The sequence below is a fragment of the Ascaphus truei genome, chromosome 2, assembly GCF_040206685.1.
Source record: "Ascaphus truei isolate aAscTru1 chromosome 2, aAscTru1.hap1, whole genome shotgun sequence".
Lineage (NCBI taxonomy): Eukaryota > Metazoa > Chordata > Amphibia > Anura > Ascaphidae > Ascaphus > Ascaphus truei.
This window is the reverse complement of record NC_134484.1, coordinates 200,749,671-200,773,428: the sequence shown is the minus strand read 5'-3', so window position 1 is coordinate 200,773,428 and position 23,758 is coordinate 200,749,671. Positions and strand designations below refer to the sequence as shown.

Here is a 23,758-nt window from a genome sequence, read left to right as displayed (position 1 = left end):
AACATATGGTGGTGGTGGAAGCTTCTGCCGTGCGAGGTGCCCAGCGACTGGGGAGACTGAGAACATTTAAAGAAGGTGGTGAGGTGACCTGCAGCGATGGTGGTGAGGTGACCTGCAGCGATGGTGGTGAGGTGACCTGCAGCGATGGTGGTGAGGTGACCTGCAGCGATGGTGGTGAGGTGACCTGCAGCGATGGTGGTGAGGTGACCTGCAGCGATGGTGGTGAGGTGACCTGCAGCGATGGTGGTGAGGTGACCTTCAGCGATGGTGGTGAGGTGACCTGCAGCGATGGTGGTGAGGTGACCTGCAGCGATGGTGGTGAGGTGACCTGCAGCGATGGTGGTGAGGTGACCTGCAGCGATGGTGGTGAGGTGACCTGCAGCGATGGTGGTGAGGTGACCTGCAGCGATGGTGGTGAGGTGACCTGCAGCGATGGTGGTGAGGTGACCTGCAGCGATGGTGGTGAGGTGACCTGCAGCGATGGTGGTGAGGTGACCTGCAGCGATGGTGGTGAGGTGACCTGCAGCGATGGTGGTGAGGTGACCTGCAGCGATGGTGGTGAGGTGACCTGCGGCAGTGATTAGGGGCGCTAAATGTTGTGTCTGCCCAGGGCGCAATAAAGTCTTGGTTTGGCACTGCTCCAACCTTGTAATAGATTTTTCCCCTGTCACTGTGTCATACAGTATATACATGAATTACATTACTCTTATTATTTACTTACATTACTAGAAAAAATGCTGAAATGGCGGTTCACAGCCGTCCATAGGGATAAGTTCAAAAACCAAGCGCAATTAGTAAAAAAAGATCATTTTAATGTGTACTAGAAAACTACAAACATGCCACAAAGTATCTCTGATGCATTTCGTCCCACCAATGGGACTTTGTCAAAGAGTAATTGGTATAGCCACTAGTGATTATTATATGGTAATGCTCAGTATCTGATTGGTAGAAGATAATTGGTGTGTCCGAAAAGTTACACCTGATACATATTATGTAGTGTAAGCAGAGAGTTAACCTGAATTGCTCATTGAAGACTGAGGCCTTCCCATCCTTAGTTTTGTAATAGGTAAACACAGTGCCCACGCATTCACAACACAACAGGGGCAAATAGCAGACAGGGGACGAGTGTTTCAAAATGGCGTTGTTTCTCTTTAGCTCACTACTCCTGTCGAGCAACAATCAAATTTGGGACTCTGGCCCAGTATATTTTTCCCACGGGCCGATACTGCAGTCTGTGGGTTATCAAACAGACCACCCGGTTTTATGCTGTTCTGAATGAAAGAGATTTGATATATTCACTAAAGAAGTCTTCGTTTTTTTTTCGTGACCGAAATTCCAAACTGTTTGTATACTCTCACAAATTTTGTTTATAAAATGTAATTGTTGAAATATGACAGGAAAAGTAAACACAGATGAGAGACACTCGTAATAGAGTTGTCTGAGCAGCGCCTACAGGCTGCTTTATCTCCATCGCTGGCAGAGGGGCCTGCAACAGATTGGTATATATTTCAGGCCCCTCTGGCAGTCAAGAGAATTGTCTGATCTATGTGAAGAACACTGGACACAAGATACAGTCTGTGCTCGCAGATTGATGTGCAGCTATAACATGCAGATTGAAGATGTTGAACTGCAAGAACAATGTGCAGGTTATTGACCAAATTCTCCCAGCCACAAAACTGGAGCAGAAAAATGGTGCAGAAAAAAAGAAACACAGATTTATTTTTGTTTGTTTTATAAACCTGATGTTATATTATTTGTATCTTTTGTTTTCGCCAGTTTTGCAAAACAGTATTTAAACTCCAAAAACTATTGTGACGTTTATAGAGTTGCAGAGAAGTAAGCTTTTTGGCCACACAGTATGTCTCCCCATAGCATATTTTGATTATCCCTCAAATGTTTATCTGTGATTACTGGATCAAATGACTGAATGCTGTTGGCATTGTTCTAAAGTATACACCACACTGCAAAGAAAGAATGAGAATTCTGCTGCAAGACCACAAAACAGAATGTGTGAAGCACATCGATGCATTCTGGATTTCTCTATTTTAAAGTACATCTGGGTTTTTTTTTTGTTTGCCATGCTTCTAAACACTTTTTGGGAGCTTGATACGTGTGCATTATCCAAACACATTTACATGCACTATATAAAACTCATGGTGAAAATAAAGGGGATACCAATATCAGATTGTATTTAAATAAATAACCAACATTTCAGCAATTTTCCCAAAATGTATACAATGCTCCTTTTCTCACTTGGTGAACAGCCGCACAATGTGGGGGTATCTAAATAGTGTGATATGAACCGATATTCATTTTTTGGTGTTTTATTTGACATTCTCTTTATTCTGATACTTGCAGTTTTTTGCTGTAAGTAAATAGAAAGCATCAGTAATATAATATAAAATGTTGCTCATGTAATAATTATTTTTTGTCCATTCCACATGAACCTTAAAAGAAGAATGTTTCATAGCTAATAATAATTTGCTTTCAGCCCTTCAATTAAAATAAAAGGATCATTCATTTCTTGCGTTTCTTTCTAGCTATCCCACTTTTCTTCAAATATATTCACTTGTTGAAATGAGGCCATACCTAGGTTTAATATAGCACAGTCCATTCTTAACCCCGCCTTTAAGAGTGATCTACCCAATGTGTTTCAATCCCATAAAATACAGATGTATTTCCAATGATTAAGAGACTGCAGAATATTTCTTACTTTTCTTCTTTCCAATGCTAATTTGCATTCAATTATGAATGTACTCATGAAGGCTTCCCTGCTGCACAACTGAGGCAAAGCACAGCACCAGGTTTAGAAAAAATGCTTTCTAATTTGATTTTATTTTGTCCCTTAAATATTTGGTGCTATCTTATTTTTTATTTTGCTTGCACCCGTTTTGCAGCTCAAACACCTTAATATTGTAAATAATGACCATACTCGTCCCTGGAGCATACAGCATCCCGCAATAAGCAACCACTTTACCTTCTTGTTTCAACACTGCCCCGTATTCCCTCTAGATAGTAAACTCTCATGAGCAGGGCCCTCATTACCTCTTTGTATCAGTTTGTGCGTGTCTGTCCTTATTTGTATGTAACTGTTGATGTAACTAGCAAATCTCTGTAAGCCCCATTGTACCACGCTGGAGAATATTCTGGCGCTTTACAGATAAATGATAATAATAATTGTTAATAATTGTGTCCGAAACTCTATTTTCTTGGATATTCACCTAGTTGGGCAGTTTATTTATTGGCCCTTCTCGGCTGCAAAACCACAGCAAAAATAGCACCTTGTGTATAAAAAAAACATTGCATGCAGGTGAAATGTTCTAACTGATAAATCTGCAGCAGCCGATTTTTTTTTTGCAGCAGAACTCTTTAATAAATAACACCCCATTTCTCCCAGATACAAAAGGGGAAACAATTGGTAGAAAAACATTACACCAGATTTATCAAGCGGAATTTTTTTTGAATATATATATTTTTTTATTTCATTGATATTTTGTAGTATGATATTTCACACCGGTTTTGCAGTTGGGAGATTTGGATACATCATCCCTACACCGCTTACTGAAATACTGTAGCGAAGTGAGTGAAAACGGCGTTTGTAAATATCTTCTTTTCTTCATTGGTAAAAGCAGGCCGGTTCATTACTAGTTGGAGTTAGAAGATGGCCTTGCGGGTTAGGCACGGGTGTTTGACGTGGTCAATGCTGGTTTGAGATTCAGGAACTGACCTTCATGTTCTTGTTCAAGTAATGTTATAAAAAATACATTGTAATCTGTTATGTCCTAGAAATAAAGCAATGCATATAGCTGCAATTCAAAGATTAAAAAAAAAAAGTTACAATACGTTTTATATAAACTCAGAATTCAAGGGCAATTGTCAGATGCTTACCTTTAATGTTGTAAAGCAATTTAAGACACATAGGGGGTTATAGTAAGATACTGCTATCAAGTGGGACATCATTTCTCACAACCAGATCATTCCATAAATGATTTAAAAATCAAAATCCTCAATGGAATGTTTAAATGCACCCAAGAACGGAAAACATTTGAACTCAGAATGATAAGACTCTTTGACAACAAAACAAGAGGACTTCATGCGGATATGGGATTTCTCACACACTATCACAATTGTTTGTAATTATCCTGCCTGCCCCTCTGCCAATGTTCTTATCCACACCTTTCCCCCCCCCATAACCCCCACAGCATCCCCTTCCCCCTCCATGCTGTTCCTTGTCACCGTTATATTACCCTTACAATGTCTTCAAACATCCCTTTCTCACCCTACCTTATCTACAGTACATCTGTCTCTTTTTTTTTTGTTGCTTTCCTAACCTCTTTTTTGCCATAGATTCCTTTGTAACTCAGTATTACTGACCCGAGGAAGAGAGGAGAACTCTCGAAAGCTTGTCCTATGACATAAATTGGTAGTCCAAATAAAAAAGGTATCACCTAATACTGAAGAACTCATTTATTCGGCACTATCGCAACTGGACTAACACGACTATTTCTGTTGTGTGTGTGTGTGTGTATGTATGTATATATACATTAAAAAAATAAATAAAATATATATATATATATATTTATATATGTATATACTGTATGTATGTATAATTACCAGATTGGAGTCCAGTAGTAAGAGACAGCACACAGTTCAGTTAGATTCCAAAGCAAGGGTATTAACAGTGCAGGGCACTGCAACCGCGGGGTATACCAGTGGGCCTATATGCTAACATGCTTTTTGTAAATAAATGTATTGCGTAAAAGTAGATCAGGCCATAATAAAATATCTGTTGTGTTTATACAGGTTGTTGTACGACTTGTTACATACTGTATGATGCGTAGTTTGTTCTTTGAAATGACTTTTGACGCATTGCATTGTCTTGCTTACCTGCATGATAAAGTTTTCATTAAAACATAGTTGTATCTTTTTTTCATTTAATAACTAGAGTCATTAACTATCAATAATTAGTTTAATATATTTTAAAATAACCCCACTGAAAATATTCATATTTAGTTATTATACAGTATATAACCAAAAATTGGTGCTCTGTCTCAGTATTGTGTTATTGATATATAGCAAATGAAGCACTTTTAATTCTGCTCTAACAATATGAACGGACTGTAGGATTTACACCAGGTTTTGCTGGGTGAACAATTTTGACAACATTTTCACTCATTTTGTATTGCACATACATATTATTTTAGTACACACCCTTTACATCTATGGACGTATCACCACTGATCCACTTCTTATGCAACAATATACCCAACTACACAACATTTTTTGACCGTTGACGCAAACTGGAGCTACAAAATGTCACAGATTTATCAAAGAATAATGTCCCATAGGATACATTTGTATTTTTTTTTTGCTTTGAAAAGTACAAGATGGTGCTGTTTTATTTTTTTGTGTGCTAATTTTGCCCCATTTTGCAACCAGGGAATATCTATCAATGTCTCACAATTGTGAAACTGGTACAAAAGGTGAATCAAAACGCTACATTATATTACTCAAAGAATAAAAACAATTGTATAGGAAGCAATTGAATATCTTTTTTGATTAATGGGGTGCTGTTAATTTTTTATTAGGACTGACCCATCCATGTTGCTGGAGACTCCCATAAATACTATTAGGCTACTGTATAGCTTTCTTTCTCCACAATTGAATACATTTCATTGCAACTATTTCTCTAATCTGTAGTTCCATCAGTTTGTAAGCAGTTTAAAAGTTTAGATGAGTTTTAGTGACATTACATTTTAGATCAGTGGTTCTGAAATTCTTTCTTTTAAAAATAGTACTTCGTGTCCCCATTATTTTTTGTTATGGTAATTTCTTCCTGGGGTGACTTATTTCTTACACTTATGTGTATTTCTGTCATGCAGAGGATCCTATTTTTCCTTTGTTATGTACAGTGTACATCTTTACAGGCAGAACTTGATGTACATGACTTTTTATCTTCATCTTCCAGTGGTTTAGCCAAATCTATCATAACTTAAACTCACTCATCGAGACTCAGAGTGGCAGCAGGAGCTGGTTCTGTGACAGTCAGATGTCAGCACAGCAGAGGGTTTAGGCACTTGATGCAGCTTCAGCCTCAGGGCCATCAGCGGGGCAGGATCTCCTCTTATTTAGCTCAGCATCAACCTTTATTTATAGGATCTGGGAACTCGGCAGGAAACAGGGAGACTTCTGGCAATTCACAGTTTATATTGGTTTAATGTAAATAAGGCTTAACAAAAATAAATTTAGACAGCAATATGCGATGCACCAGTACTAATCTCTAAACCACCAGGGAGAACAATGTGACTTCTAGGGCAATATTGGCCTCTGCCTTTGTTTCAGGAACCATCATTATGCTCCATATGGACCAATGGCCGTGCGTTTATTGAATCATGTCTGTGTGTACCCTATGTACCCAGTAGTGTGTTGTAAAAAGTGCTATAACTGTTAGGAGTCAGCATATTCGTGATGTGTCTGTGACCATCCTATGATCAAGTTATAAGAGGCATTAATACTATAAACTCTGCAACAGTTATTTGTCTGTGTGGTTATGCACAGAGTTAGCTCTCCATCATTATTTTGTATTGCTTAAAAAATAGTGATCAGAAACACATGGACTGAAATAATATATAAATGTCAAAACTATGTGATTTACGTATATTTAGACGAACCTGGTACCTTCAGTGTCTCTTCAAATCATATTGGACTATATGCTCAATGCAATGTTGTGTACCGGTAGTAACAGTGTATGTAATTAAACTGTCAGGGCCAATGTTAGCTTTAAGCAGAACCTGCTTTAGATAAGATAATATCTCTAAGTACTGAGCATTAGTTATAAACATTTTATTGAAAAAAATGTACATCTGAATATTTGAACAAAAATTTAAAGTATACATAAGTGCAAATATATTCTCTCCTTAAAAGCATAGTGTGTGATTATACACGTTTCAATAACACATATTCAAAAATACTGTGGTAAGAAAACCTAAAAAATATAACGTTGCTTTCTTGCAATACTAAAATATTTTTGTTAATTATTATTATATACACTTATTTTACTAATACTTTGGGCGGTAATGGGAGCCACAAATGCATGTTTGCTACATTATGATTTCTAGGTTGACATAATTCGGTGAATTTAATTCAACATAATGTAACGTTTTTGGTAATAAAATATATATGTCATCGTTCTAATTCCACAAGGCTTTAAAAAATGAGTACAAATGTAAATTGGCTGTTAAACTGCTGTGGTGTTCTAATCTAGATCCACAACAGTCCTTCACTTGCACCTTAACATCTAGAAAGAAGTAAGAATCCACTTCCTAGAGCTCACTAGCAAATCCAGACAACAGGCAATACAGCCATAGTTAATGTTTTATAAGTTTCTCAATGCTGTGAGAGTGCCCATGTGATGGGATGGCCACTTACACTGTAAATACAGTGTACACAGAGTACATCTTCTTGCATCCCTTTTACTGATCTCAGCCATTATTAACTTTTAAGTCATACTGCAGCTCAAAAATATTTACATAAAAATGGCAGATCCACAATCTAAACAGAGTACCCCATTATCCCAACATTTAGCACAGAATTACTTTAAGATGAAACATTTCCTTTTATTGCTATTTAGAAAACATTCTCTGTCGGGTGAGAATCAAAATGAACCTCTTGTCTGCCAGAGGGAATAGTCACTATATATATTTTTGCGGGTCACTCTGTGTGATGACAGGTTATGTATATAGACGTGTAGTTCATTTTATACCTGATATACTGACATTATATACTTGCTGTTTTCCAAAATGCACCCTGACATATTATGGTCGGGTAATTGATTGAATGCATTTTTTTTCTCTCAACTATATTAGATGAGATAAAATGAATAACAATCTTAATATATGTAAACATATGAAATCTGTGTTGGAGGGCAACACGGTGTTAAGTTCAGAAACGAATATCTGTTCTTAATGTGTCTTAGCAAACAGGCAACTATTTTCCTTCATAAAAACTGCTGCCATGTTTTTGTTCCCACTTGTGATGGGAAACTGTTCCTGTTCCAATAGTATTTTACACTATATTGTCTTAACAAAAGAATTCCTTTGGCTTGTGACAAACATTTGCTCCTCAATTTAATAGAAACCCCAGAGGGAGAAGTCTTTTACTTGCGATACTAAATAATAATACAACATACAGTATGCAATGGTAAAAATAAAATAAAAAAGTATCCCCCTCCCATATAGTGAAATGAGCCCATGTTCCCTTCTCTACACTTGAGGGGAGTATTTCCACACATTTTGCTTGGTTATGGAAAGGGTGTGCAAGTTATGTATTCAAATTGTTAACATATCACAAACCCTATTATTACAAACATGTTGGAAGGACAATGCCACATTTAAGTGCCTGGATATATGACAGCCGATGGAAGATTACAGCGATATGTTTAGCTATGTAACATACACTATGTTATACAGCGTGTCCCATGGATAGGTGTTAGGGCATTGGTGCCCCGTGGCAGCCTTGCACTGGGGTGCACATGTCAGATCCAGCAGTCTGATGATGCCCACTCACACAACATGCCACAGTGTCTTTCCCGAGCCTGATCCCATCACATGACACAGGGTTTAATATCCTGGCAGACACTTTGGTGGTGATGGTGGTGATAATAAGAGCCACTGGCAGAAGGGTGGAAAGATGAAATCCCGTTAAAATTGAGGACAAAATCCTTTCTATCACACACTGGAGAGGAGTGGTGTTGGTAACGAGGCAATCCCACTGAAATAAACACAAGGACACGGTTATTAAAGCTTTGTATAAATAGATAAATAAAATAGAAAAATGTATATATTATATGCTTATTATTACTATCGTGTATTTTCAAAGCGCCACCATAGATCATAGTTACATAGTAAAAAGAAGACACTTCATGAGTTCTAATGATATATATATATATACACACACACACACACACACACACACACACACACACACACACACACACACACACACACACATTCATATACCGTTCTGTGGCATTTCGTTTGCCACAGAACGGTATCGAGTATTTGTTTTTGTTTTTGATTTTATAAAAAAAATAATATCACCCTACCTTCAGAGTGTGTGTGTGTGTGTGTGTGTGTGTGTGTGTGTGTGTGTGTGTGTGTGTGTGTATATATATATATATATACTCTGAAGGGTATACTCTGAAGGATATATATATATATATATATATATATATATATATATATATATATATATATATATATATATATATATATATATATATATATATATATATATATATATATATATATATATATATATATATATATATATATATATATATATATATATATATATATACACACACTCTGAAGGTAGGGTGATATTGTGGCACAATGTGTTAATTTCCAGGATACATAACATAACACATGCCGAGTAAGAAATAATACTATTAGACTGTAAGCACCTCGGAGCAGGGACTCCTCTTCTTTAATGTTACTTTTATGTCTGAAGCACTTATTCCCATGACCTGTTATTTATATGATTTGTTATTTATATGATTACCACGTGTATTACTACAGTGAAGCGCTATGTACATTAATGGCGCTATATAAATAAAGACATACAACACAATACTTTACAATCCCATAGACTTTTACACTTCATATGACTGAATGTTCTATTGGTCAGTAACGTGAACAGGTAACATATATGATTAATTATATCTTCTATCATCAATAGTAACAACAAAAAAAAAGTAAGAGGGCAGATTATTCCACAAAGTTAGTAAAGATTTGTAGGAGAACGTTTTTTTTGTTTGCATGGAGCACACACTAAATATGCATGTTTATTCCGAAAAGCAGTTACACATTAATAACTCACAAAAATGACTTGTTTTTCAATTTCAGCACAATAATTATTATTAGCATAAGTTTCCCATATACAGGTATCTGCATGTCTACGGATTTTCTGGTCTGTGCACAGATGCTGTCCCAGCTCCCAGATGTGATAATACAGTAGTCTATAGGAGCCGCATACACACATTTCACTGCATGAATTATCTTGTATATTTTAGTCCAACATCCTTCAGTTTTCTTGCCTTTTAACATAGATTTTCGTTATGCTTCCTGGTGTGCTTCGCCCATGTACGTTTCATATAAGAGTTTCCAAATTTATTTTTTTATGGCCAGGATTTAATCACTTTCCATGGTTTTAACAACGTGTGAAAGTATGTATTGCTAAACCTCAGCAAGGTAGTTTCTCTATTACTTTTATTTGGGGGATTGAATACAAGATAAAAGTAAGAAACAACAGCATTTATTCCCGGAGCACAAGATATTCGGATTTTGTGTTGGCTTTGAGCAAAATAAAACCGGAATTTAACTATTTACAAACGTGATTTTAAAATTCTGATTATTTTAATAATCCTTATTAATATGTTACAGAAACCTCATAAAATTTTCATTTTAAATATACCTTTAAATGGGAAATCAGGGACCCATGTAAAATGTAAAGACGTGTTTTGAACAACCATTTTTTTTCTTCACTAATGTTCCAATTCTGCTGTCTATTAATTAAATGAGAACGATATTAATGTTAAATATCTGCGCGGAGCGAGTGCACTTTTTAAGTAGATCTTTTTACTGAATATATCCACACATCATGTATATGTCTGTCAATGTGTTCCTTCTTCCCCGTCGTTGTTTGCTGATCATAATATGGTTTATGCCGAGCAGATTAGTATAACGTTGACATGGCTTTAGAAAATGACCAGTAACTGCTAGCATGAATTGCGTTTCCTAATATAAAACTTGTAGATGAAGAGAACTCCACCACAAGGTTTTAACCTGATGTTTTAGTTAAGCTCACTTCCCATTAAAGGTGCACAGTTTTCAGTGGCTGAGGTTTATCTTGATACTGACACATCCAAAATGTATTTCAGACAGTTTGACAGATTGACAATAATAGATCTTAATAATAATAATAATAATAAAAATAATAATAATTATTATAATAATAGCCACACCAGTCCAATAAAATGCATGAACACGCCTGTTTGTATTGTTACTAACAGAGTAACATTTAATAACAGCACTTAAGTTGTTCCATATTCTTCTGGTATCTTTGCATCTGGTTTATAATCCTCAAGATCACCGCTATACATTAGGATTTGTATACAATGATGCACTTCTACACTGAATACACTAGGGTGTACAGTACTTTTTAAACCCAGGAACAATGGGATGATGAGCGAAATCTAGGAGACTTAAATGTGCCCTTCATAGGTAACGTATGTGTATTGTGTATAAATATTAAATAAAGTATATGTAAAGAGAAATTGAGCTTCTAAAAGTATGCGGCAAATAATAAAGACAGATGCTCAATGTGGTCCGTCGAATATGATAAAAATCTGAGCAGACCAGCATGATTAAGTAATATAAAATATTAACATGGCAAAACATGTATTGAAAGGCTATATATATATATATATATATATATATATATATATATATATATATATATATATATATATATATATATATATATATATAGTGTGTGTATGTCTTCTTCCAGTCTGCATGCCACTGATTAACATTTTATATAGGTATTTATAATTAATTCAGACTAATGTGTGCTGTGTAATAGCAAATGTGTGTTTGTATTTCCTTGATGAGAAAGTCATTCAGCATTATTAGCAGTGTATTCAGCCATATGGCGACCAGCTTTATCTTGTATGTTTCCTGAATTGTGCTTCAAATGATAACCTATAACCTCAAAGATTTTACCAGTATGTCAGACAATATGAATAGGTATACTTTTGGTACTGTTCTGCATTCTTAAGCCAATAATAATAATAATAATAATAATAATAATAATAATTATTATTATTATTAATAATAATAATGTAATTAGGGTCATTGGAATAATCATAAGACTAAAAGCAACGGCAAGAATAATACAAAATCCGTATATCAGAATACAGCTATTAACAATAGCATTACAGTTTTAAAAGCAATCTCCTTGTTAAAAGACACAATACGGGATTACAATTATATTATTGAGATGACTTTCAAAAGGGGGGTAGATTTATAGATAATAGGATTGTCTGACATGACTGAAAGTGATTGACAGTTCAACAAGAGTGGGGGACCGGGGGACGGGGGGGGGGGGGGGACTGGACCAAGGGATTTTTGCAGTTGTTACTTGTTGAAATTCCCATAAAATGGAACAAGAGGCTGCTCTCATGTGGGGTAAGTCAGGCTCAAATCCTCTCCGGTGTGGTCCAGCCTAGACTGTCTTTGTTTAGTTAACCTCTGTGACCCGCATTTAAAAGGCCTATTTGCAAATTTCGCTGCACAAATCCAGCATTCGATGCCCTGTTTTACATCTCCTGGTTCATCCCCATCTTTATGCACTTAGTGTGTGTGTGTGTGTGTGTGTGTGTGTGTGCCCTTCTTGTAGGACAGGAGTCAGAACCGAACCACCAGCTGTATCATCGCATGTTACATATTACATATCCATTCACCCTTTTTTCTAATTCAATTGAACAGGGGCTGCATTCTGCACAATGTCAAGTAATGGTTTACTTGTTACCTAATTTAAAGAGAATTCCCACATGATGCAATTTATTCTGCATCCACTTGTTCTGTATTTTGCAAAACATTTTACATTTTGAAATACTCCAACACTGTATAAATGCCTAATGAGCAATATTATCACCCCTTACGCTCATAAATGTTGGTAATGCTTAATATATATTTCAAACAATACACTGTATTATGCAGATAAATGCGTTATATTTCCTTGTTTTTTTTTTTTAAATTACGCCAAGATGTGTGTCCTGTACAATATTCTGCAGGCTGCTGACAATCTCGTTTACATTAGTCCAAGTCATTGATTTGATACGGTGTTTAAATCTGACCTGCTAAACGACATCAGATTTAGTTTCCCCAATGTTGTTAAACCAAAGGGTTATTAAATCTGCTAGTAAAACCTGGGTATAAAGCCCCGTTAGATATTAAGTACTGATAAACGCGTGTAATCTGGGGTCCCTGGAGGTGCATTTGCGGTGTGATTTACACATGACCTGTGATCACAGCCGTTCAACCCAATAGCTTTTATCCTTTTTTTTTACATGTGGTTTTAGTAATTTAATAAAGGCGCTGTAGTTGTTTGGTTACCACTACGTTCACTGATCACTGAAAATTGATTCATTTAATGTCAACCAAAGTTCAGTTATACAAGAATGAACAACATCTAAGTAGATGCAATAGATTAGACACACATCCAAATAAAACTACTGAACGTCTGTTTGGGCATTAGTTTCATGATCTACGAGTAATATATTTTCCAGGGTAGGCTAGGAAGCCACTTGAGAAACTGCAAATAGCATACAATTTGCGATCCAAGACGGCATTTTAAATCTGGGAGAGCAAACATAATAAAATAAAATATAGGTGGATACTTAGCTTTACTTGTGTATGTTTGAATTGTTTGGGCAATGTTAATGCTGTACAAAAAAAATAGAAAAGGCGGCAGGCTGTCTAAGATAAATCCCCTTTTATACAAAAAGAAAGAAGGATTATATGATTGCCCTTTCTTTAAAAAAAAAATGTAGAGGAAATATGGATGTTATAATTAAAGTCCGCTAGGATCATCGCACTTTTTTGTACCACTGTGTATACACTGTCAATCTAAAATATATCAGAATTAAATGGAAGATAAGAAGGTACTTAATGATAGACAGAGTAGGGCGAGTCATTAGCCCATTCCAGATATGCTTATCACCAGAAAATCTGTCATGTCACATTGCTTTTTATGATTTATGAAGGAGATGATTGGAAATTACCTGAGAGGTCCTCCCGGGTATTTTGATGGAGGTAAGTTTGTTCCAAAGAGTAGGAGGACATGCCTGAGTGAATCCCTGCCGAGGCTGCATTGCTGGGTGGCAGGGCCTGCTGCTTCAGATATGGAGAGGCACCTGATGATGTCCAGTGAGCTGTATTACTTGTGTATGGAGAATGGCATTCCATGGCACTGGCCATGGCAGGAGAAGAGGGCACAGGGCTGCTGCTGCTGTCAGGACCATAGTCACCACTGGAGGACACCGGACAGCTCGCCATGTAGGTAGAGCCAGGGTTGGGGGACATGTGTGGGACATGGTGACCTCCGCTTAAGCCATCGTAACCCCCAGCCATAGAGTTTGTCATCATGTCTAGGTTGTAGCCATTACTGTGGCAGGCAAGTGAAGCAGGTGGGGCTTGGAAATCAAAGCCTTGGGGTAGTATAGATGTGCTAAAGCCTATCCCGTTCATCATCCTGTACATGGGTTTCAGGGCTTGACATTTTCTTCGGAATCCCCTGGGTCTACGACGGAAAGAGCCCTCCTCAAACATGAACTCGCTGGCCGGGTCAATGGTCCAGTAATGGCCTTTACCTGGTCTCCCAAGTCCCTTAGGCAGCTTGATGAAGCATTCATTGAGAGATAGGTTGTGGCGCACTGAGTTTTTCCAGCCCTGATAAGACCCTCTGAAAAATGGGAACCTGGCTTGCAAGAACTGGTAGATCTCACTCAGGGTGAGCCTTTTGGTTGGAGAGCTCTGGATGGCCATGACGATCAGGGCAATGTAGGAGTAAGGGGGCTTCTCTGGACGCCTGAGCCCTGAGTTTGGCTTCTTGTTCTTGGAGGAAGAGGAGGAGGAGGAGGAAGTCTCCATGGATGTGGGCTGTTGGCTCATCGGGTCAGATTGCAGAGCTCCTGTGGCAGGGATGGTTCTGAGAGGGGCTGAGGTATCTAAGTGCAGGTTGGGAGTCTCTGTGGTCATCTGGAAGCACTGCAGACCACCGCATACACACTAACACACACACACACACACACACACACACAGCAACTCACACACACAGGAGCCCGGGCACACTGAGGTATGTGTGATCCTTCACTCTTGAAAACCTGACTTTTTGGATACTGGATGCCCTATTTACTTCTTAAAGGCGGCTGAGGACACGAGATCCCCTGGAGATCAAGTCCAAGGGGTTGAGACGCTGAGTGGCACTATCAGCTCAGGAAAAAGGAGCAGCTAAAATCCAAGGGCTCAGATGTCTGCATAACTTCCCTTCAGCGGAGGGCTTGTGCAATCAGCTCCTGTCCCTGTGAGAGCAAAATAAGACCATCTACGACCCTTAGCTTGGCAAATAGTTGCTTGACCCGACGCTCCGTGGAGGGCTAAATTATTGCCTGTGAGATTTCAGTGGTGCCCCCCATCTCTCTCCTTTTCTCCCTCTCCTAACCCTATAAATCGAGGAAACACCGTTAGCTTCAAGTTCTGCGTAAAATACAGACCAGCCAAACAAAACTCGACCACCTATCAGTTCTCTAAATCTTTCTCTCTCTCTCTTTTTTCTTCTTCTTCTTTAGACCCCCCTTGAATTAATCGCAGAAATGTACAACAGTGAAAGGACCACCCCTTTCCATCTGGCCCCTGTCCACTCGTCATCTGGGCAGGAGTTGCTGCACCCAATCCTTCTCCGATACACGCAATTACACCATTTATCAACCTCATTTAGACATTTCAGTCAACACAGCCACACGCCAGTGTGCCAGACTCCAAAGGTAACGTCCTGCACCCTCCCTGGCAGCGCATGCCTGAGCCCGAGGAATGTTTGGGATTCTGCAGATCTGGACCAGGACCCGGGGAGATCGTGGATGTTCAGTATCATCCTGTGTGTGCTGTGTAAACCGACAAGAAACAGGAGCTTCACAGCCAAGGGAAGCAGGAAGTCTAAAGGAAGGCTGAATATGATTGGATAAAGTCCACACTGCCTCTTTTAACATTAGGGTTAATTCAGATTAATATTATATAAAATTAGCTGGGGGGGGGGGGGTTTAGAGAGAGAGAAACTGGAGCAAATAAACTGCACAGATTTAGATTGTAAAATCTCCATGGCAGGGATTTCATTCCTACTGTCTGACTTTGTTGCATTTATTGTATTATAATACTCTGTACAGTATTGTCTTTGTAAAGCGCTGAGTACACTGTGAGCACTATATAAATAAAGATATACATACATACCATATCTTTGTAGTATTGAAACCAATGGGCTTTTTCACTTTGATAAAAATATTTTTTCCCCTTATATATCTCAGTATACTCAGATCTGTACATATAATTTTGCAGGTATAACAAGTCTGTCCCATAGTGTTTATAATCTAATTTGAGTAATTGAGGCATAACGAGATGAAGCGATTTACCCAAGGTGACAAAGATGTTACACTGGGATTCAAACTGGGGGAGTCACCTCTTTTAAGGCTGTGCCATTCAAACTAGGTTACTACTGGTACCGGTTTTTTTCCATCATGGTTTCATATGTAACATAATCCCCATGATAATCATCAATTCACATATGAGCCTCATCTGATATCTAATTAAAGTCCAAGTCTGTTTAGTTAAAGGTACATTGCACAATCAAGAAAATATAATTCTACACTGAATCTTAAGCAAAAGCTTTTTTAACGTTTTCTTAGGAAGAGATCACTTTGATAGAAAATGCATTCTTGACTGCTCCCTTTAATCTTTTCATTTGGACCCACTCTTTACAAGGAGAATCCATGTCCTGCTCACAAAATTAAAGGAAATTAGGATCCTATTGCTTCAGGCACTATGGCGACAAAGACCTACATGCACACTTGTATATACAGAGTCAATTACTGAATCTGCAAGAGTTTCCAAAAAGCAACAAGCAGTATAAGCCCCTTCACTATGCTACCTTCAGAGCCTGGCATGCATCATAGATCATTTGAAAGGGTTAATGTATTTGGTAGAAATTCACTATCATCTGACAAGTAAGCAGATTTAACAGTGAGTTATGATGGAAATTCTACTAGAAAGAACAAACGGCCCAACTTCATCCCAAACCAACAGCAGAATTAGAGCAAACTGCAATTTAAGAAAATAATTTTTCATTTTGACATTGTCCAGCCCTGTCTATTGTACTCTGCCTTCCTACATCTCTTCTTCTTCTTCTTCTTCTTCTTCTTCTTCTTCTTCTTCTTCTTCTTCTTCTTCTTCTTCTTCTTCTTCTTCTTCTTCTTCTTCTTCTTCTTCTTCTTCTTCTTCTTCTTCTTCTTCTTCTTCTTATTATTATTATTATTATTATTATTATTATTATTCCAGTACTGTGAAATATAATATTGCTGCGGAAGGAATAATAAAAAATAATAAATAAAGGTATTTATTTTCCTACCAAGTGAGACTATATATATTTTTTTTTATTAAAGGCTGGTGCAGATATCAAAAAGTACATTTTCTACTAAAGGTCTTAACATAAAAGAAAAGGAGTAATCAGGAAAAAGCAACTTGGGATGCCCCTAAATAGTGGGGACTAACTGTAACTAGGAAAAACAAAGAGGGTGCTAATGGCAAAAAATCTTAGTCAGAGAACAGCATATCAAATCGAGGGAGTCAAGCACACCAAAAAATTCTGAAAATAGAATTACTGCAATAAAGTCATTTTAATGACTGAAATAGTTAAAAAATATCCAACGTTTCGGTGAGAAGCACCTTAACGTTGGATATTTTTTACTATTTCAGTCATTAAAGACTTTTTTGCAGTAATTCTATTTTCAGTATTTTCTACTATAGCTCTTACCAGATATTGTAGTACAATGTTCTCAGTACATCCTATTGAGGTCTAGTATTTATACATAACCTTCAGAATATATTGCTGACAAACAGGCTTATGGAAATGCTCTGTATATTGTAACTCTCTTGAAAGGTTTAGGAGACATACCTACATTAGTAGAAATGTAGATTGGTTGTAGGTTGTGACACCTCTTAGGAGTTCAATTTGAGAGTTCTTCGTTGATGAAATTATACTGTACAGAGCTTTTAAAACATCACAGCTCTCTTCTTCAAATATACAGGCCTGTTGTTCAACAGTAAACCTGAAGAGACCTGTGAGGTTTTGATTGCCCTGTACACCGAGGCTCTTCAACTAGTTTTCAAAAGTGGAAGATACAAAAATGTTTTTGTTAGACGTAGATAGGCCAAAAGAGTATAATTATGTAATTGTGGATACATTTAAAGACTAAAAAAATATATATACTTTAAGAATTTTCAATAATTTATAACACCCATACTATATATCAATGTCTTTACCGTATATATAATGTATAACCCTGTTCATTTAATGTAACCATATATTGTTAACATAACTGTGCCCAGGACATACTTGAAAACGTGAGATCAGTCTCAATATATTACTTCCTGGTAAAACATTTTTATAAATAAAATAAATACATATATTTATATTACCTTAGCTTACATGTGAATTTTAGTTGGAAAAATTGTACTTAGCTGTTTTAGCAACTACAATTAAATTAAATTTAAGCAGACAGTCCAAGGGCCACTCGAAGGCCTCCAATTGAAGAGTCATGCTACACACTATTGAGTCAATGTATTATCACAAAAATAGTGGTGCAAAGGGACATTTTTGGTTGCATATTGTCCTGCAGTATGTGTTTAAAAGCTGGTGTCTAGGTTCTATTATGGTCTACAGCATTTTTTGGTTGTCTTATTTATTTATTTATAAAATATTTTACCAGGAAGTAATACATTGAGAGTTACCTCTCGTTTTCAAGTATGTCCTGGGCACAGAGTAAAACAAATAATACATGGTTACAATTACAGTTACATAAATGAACAGGGTATACATTATATACAAGACATTGCGTGCACAGTTAAAGAAAATATATATTATGGGCGTATGAAACAGTTACAGACCAGATTAAAATGTGAGACAGCCTTAGATTTGAAAGAACTTAAACTGGTGGTTGATGTGAGAGTCTCTGGTAGGTTGTTCCAGTTTTGGGGTGCACGGTAGGAGAAGGAGGAACGTCCGGATACTTTGTTAAGCCTTGGGACCATGAACAGTCTTTTGGAGTCTGATCTCAGGTGATAAGTGCTGCATGTGGTAGGGGTGAGGATCTTGTTCAGATAGCTGGGTAGCATGCCCATGAAGAATTTAAAGGCAAGACAGGAAAGGTGAACTTTGCGCCTAGACTCTAGTGATGACCAATCTAGTTCTTTGAGCATATCGCAGTGATGTGTGTTGTAGTTGCATTGGAGAACAAAAAGACAAATTGTATTGTAGAGGGTGTCAAGTTTGCTAAGGTGGGTTTGAGGTGCCGAGCCGTGTACTATGTCTCCATAGTCAATAATTGGCATTAGCATCTGCTGTGCGATACGCTTTCTGACCAGGAGACTTAGGGAGGATTTGTTCCTGTAAAGTGCCCCTAGTTTGGCATAGGTCTTGGTTGTCAGGATATCAATGTGCATCCCGAATGTTAAGTGGGAGTCAAACCATAAGCCCAGGTATTTAAAACTAGTGGCAGGGGTTAGGGTGGTGTTAGCGTTGGTTTTAATCAGGAGCTCCATCACTGGAAGCTTTAAAAATTTAGTCTTGGTCCCGAATACCATTGTTACAGTCTTGTCAGTGTTTAAAAACAGTTTGTTTTGGGAAATCCAGTTTTAGAGTCTCAAAAAATCAGACTGAAGTATGTGTTGAAGGTTAGAGAGGCTATGGCTGTGTGCATATAGGATTGTGTCGTCTGCATACGTACATGTGTATTGAGGCTTCCTTGTCTGCATTGGTCTGTGACAGTAATAAGGATTTATGTAGCAATTGGGAGAAGATTAGGGCAATTAATTAATTACATTAATGAAATGTATGTAGAAACATGGGATTTGCCTCACTTTCTGCAATGGATTTCTCTATCACCTTAAAGGTCATTAGGGAGTGATTTCCTTTACATTGTAATGTCAAAGCAATTCACCACATGTTTTAATATAGCACACACTATTCATAAATATATAGTTACATAGTAGATGAGGTTGAAAAAAGACATATGTCCGTCAAGTTCAACCTATGCTAAATTTATACAACAGATAATCATATATTTGTACTTATACTATATTGATCCAGAGGAAGGCAAACAAAAAACCCCATTGAAACATTATCCAATGATATCTCATAAGGGAAAAATAAATTATTTATTTTATTTATTTATAAAATATTTTACCAGGAAGTAATACATTGAGAGTTACCTCTCGTTTTCAAGTATGTCCTGGGCACAGAGTAAAACAAATAATACATGGTTACAAGTACAGTTACATAAATGAACAAGGTATACATTATATACAAGACATTGCGTGCACAGTTAAAGAAAAAATATATTATGGGCGTATGAAACAGTTACAGACCAGGTTAAAATTTGAGACAGCCTTAGATTTGAAAGAACTTAAGCTGGTGGTGGATATGAGACTGACTCCAAATATTGGCAATCAGATTTCTCCCTGGATCAACATTCTTGTTTACTTATTTGGTTAATCCTCCATACCTTTCCTTTCTAAGAAGATGTCCAACCTTTTTTGAAGATATATCTATTGTACCTGCCATCACAGTCCATGGGTAATGAATTCCATATGTTAACTGGCTTTATTGTAAAGAACCCTTTCCGTTGTTGCTGGTGAAATCTCCTTTCCTCCCACTTTAAGGCAGGTGTGTGCAAACTTTTTGAACTGCACCCCCGTGTCTGCTCTCCCCCCCTGTTTGCGCCCCCCCCCCCATACCCTGTATCGGCATTTCTTTTTTTTTTCAACTTTGTATTTTTATTTCTTACATTACAGAATTTTGAGAATTTTGAGATATGCATATAACATTGGGGAGGGGAGTGAGGGGGGATTGAGGGATACAAAAGGGAAAAAGAGAGGGGGCGAGGGGGGGCAGCTGGGAGGGGTGAATAGGGACATGACACAACACTTACATGGTTACAATATATTCGGTTCAATATTTGTTTATTTTCCAATACTATTATTCAATACAGCATTATTTTAATCGGTACAGGCAGCCCTCGGTTATCCAACGGAATCCGTTCTAGAAGTAGCGTTGGATAGTGAAACCGTTGTAAAGTGAGTCCCATGTTAGTGGCGGTGAGCGCTGGATAACGCATTCCGGCGTCGAAAAACGGCCCACAGGGTTTCATTGTAAAGCGTTGTATATGCCATTCGTTGTAAAGTGAAACGTTGGATAACGAGGACTACCAGTACTTCTATATCAGCATCACAAAGCATCATCGGAGCTGCAACACTCATTACAACACACAGAAACCGATAAGCATCATGGGGCTGCCAGTCACAAACCAACATAGCCTAGCGTTCCAGATCTTGTCCTAAAAATCCTGGTTCTGTCATTCTCTCTAGCCAAGGTCCCCAAATATTTATGAATTTGTGCAGGGAGTCTGTTAAATATGCTATAATATTTTTCATAGCAAAGTGTTAGCCAGACTCTGATTATTATTTTGGCTAAATTTGGTGTAGGACCCTTCCAGGAGGCAGATATAGCTCACCTAGTTGCTTACAGAATATGCAGAATGCTTTTACGTTCATAATATGGAATGTTAAATGGGGCTCATTTAGCAGTGCTGTCAATGGACCCAGTTGTATTATTATATTTAAAACTCTGTTTATAAGGCCAGCGTTCTCAGACCAGAGGCCAGCTATCAATGGGCAGCTCCGCCAGATATGCGTCATCGTTCATCTCTGACCACAGCCCCCAAAACAATCTGGGGAGACGTTCCCATAAATTCTGTGTAATCTGTCCGGGGTCAAGTACCAGCGGTATAACACTTTATACGCGTTTTCTTTTATATTAGTATAAATGTCGCTTCCCATATATCCTCCCATGTGGAAGCGTCCTGGGGTTCCCCCAAATCCTCTACCCATTATCTAATATAAACTTTATCCTGTTCTAGAAGAGACAGGATAATTGCTTGGTAGAATACGTTTTTCTGTCACAGACTCATTTTGATTTGCTTGTTGCGTGACAAAATGTCTCAACTGCCTGTACCTAAATAGTTCAGAGTTGAGCATCAGATGCCTCTCCTGCATCGGGATGAGGGTCTTGACCATACCTCTCTCTATAAAATCGCCAACGCTGCTCAAACCCTGCTTTATCCACCAACGATGACTCCAAGGATCACAGCCTGGCCCAAACATTGGGTTATTAAATAAAGGTAACATAGTGGAGCTGGGGGTTGTTAGGTTACATTTTAGTCTTATTGTGTTCCACACCCGTAGAGTATATGGTTGTAGGAAGGCCAGTGTCAAACACTACTCTATGAGCCTTAGGTACCCACTGGAGAGATCCCAGCGGCACCACCCTGAAACAGGCATGCTCTATGTCTACCCATGTTACCAAGTCAGGAGCAGTATGCCACAGCGTCAGCTGAGCCATCTATGAATCCTGGCTGTAGAATTTTATATGTGGTACTGCCAGGCTTCCTCCCTGCTTTGGTCTCATTAGGGTGTTAAGACTAACACGTGGCTTTCTGTTACTCCAAATGCAACTCTGAAGACTACAAATTTCGCTATTCATAATTGGTATCGGCAGGGTCCTATAAAGATACAAAATTCTGGGTAGGAGGGTAATTTTGACCGCCGCTATTCTACCAAACCAGGAGATTTAATATTTTGACCAGGACTCAAGATCTTTTTTTCATTTCTTATACAGTACATAGAGGAAAAATTTGCCTGATACAATGTGTGGTATGAGTTCGTAATTTGAACTTCTAAATAAGTTAGTCTATTTTTTTTCCATTCAAAATCAAAAATGAGTAAAATGAGTTTAGTTACTTCCGCTTGCAGATTTATATTGAGAGCCTCTGATTTGCTCATATTTATTTTAAGGCCAGAGATTTTTTCAAAACTATTTAGGAGGCTAAATAAATTTGGTAGTGAGGTTATAGCTTTGTTTATAGTTTGTAAAATATCATTGGCGAAAAGACTAATTTATATTCCCATGTGCCTACCATAATTCCAGCTGTATTTGGTTTAAGCCTGACCCCAGTGGCCAGGGGCTCAATTGCCAGGGCAAATAAGATGGGAGAAAGGGGGCAGCCCAGTCTTGTGCCATTTTTAATTGGTACCAACCCCAAGGTGCATCCTGCACTGCTTATCGCTGCTTCTGGTGATACATAGAGAAGTTTAACCCTGCTGAGAAATTTTCCCTTGAAACCAAAAACCTGTAGTGTTGTAAATAGATACGACCAATCTACCCTGTCAAAAGCTTTTTCTAAATCTAAAGTAAGTAGCATCGTGGATATCTTATTTGTTTTCACAATATGTATTAGATTGGTCACTCTACGGATATTATCTGGGGCTTGTCTTTGTGGAATAAATCCCACTTGGTCAGGATGGACAAGTCTAGAAAGCAATTTATTTAATCTGCTTGCTAACATTTTGGCCAGAATCTTAACATCAGTATTAATAAGAGATATTGGTATGTAACTGCGGCAGTCCGTCAGGTTTTTCCCTGGCTTATGTATATGCATGATCATAGCCTGTAACATTTCATTTGGGATTGTCTTAGTAATTACATAGTAATCAAACAGGCTGATAAAGGTGGTGGAACAGTTATAATGGACAAAGAGGAATATTTGAAGGAAGTACACCGCCTTTTAGGTGATGAAAATACTTACAGTACCTTAAAGAAAAATCCAAGTATAGATTTTTATAAAGATCTGATTGTGCTGTTAGAAGGAGGCAGAGATAAAGGTATCCTAACAGAATCTGAATATAAATTTTTAAACAATAAGTCACCTCAGATTCCGATCTTTTATATTTTGCCAAAGATCCACAAATGTCTCCAAAATCCGCCTGGGAGGCCGATTATATCAGGCATTAATTCATTGACGTCAAACTTATCA

The 23,758-nt window shown here is 37.7% G+C and overlaps 1 protein-coding gene across 1 annotated transcript; it reads right to left on the bottom strand.

Annotated features, from left to right (window-relative positions):
• Window positions 1–6,196: 6,196 nt before the first annotated feature.
• FOXF2 (forkhead box F2) lies at window positions 6,197–15,743 on the bottom strand. Its single transcript, XM_075585817.1, has 2 exons — window positions 13,847–15,743; window positions 6,197–8,769 (listed from the first exon to the last, which is right to left on the bottom strand). Exons 1-2 carry the CDS (start codon window positions 14,820–14,822, stop codon window positions 8,603–8,605), a joined length of 1,143 nt encoding a protein of 380 aa, XP_075441932.1. The 5' UTR covers window positions 14,823–15,743; the 3' UTR covers window positions 6,197–8,602.
• Between the last annotated feature and the right edge of the window lie 8,015 nt (window positions 15,744–23,758).

Coding starts and splice junctions, on each gene's coding strand:
- FOXF2 (XM_075585817.1), bottom strand. CDS start 14,822: ATGACCACAGAGACTCCCAACCTGCACTTAGATACCTCAGCCCCTCTC. Junction 8,770..13,846: donor TACCCGGGAGGACCTCTCAG/GTAATTTCCAAT, acceptor TGTTTATTTCAG/TGGGATTGCCTCGTTACCAA.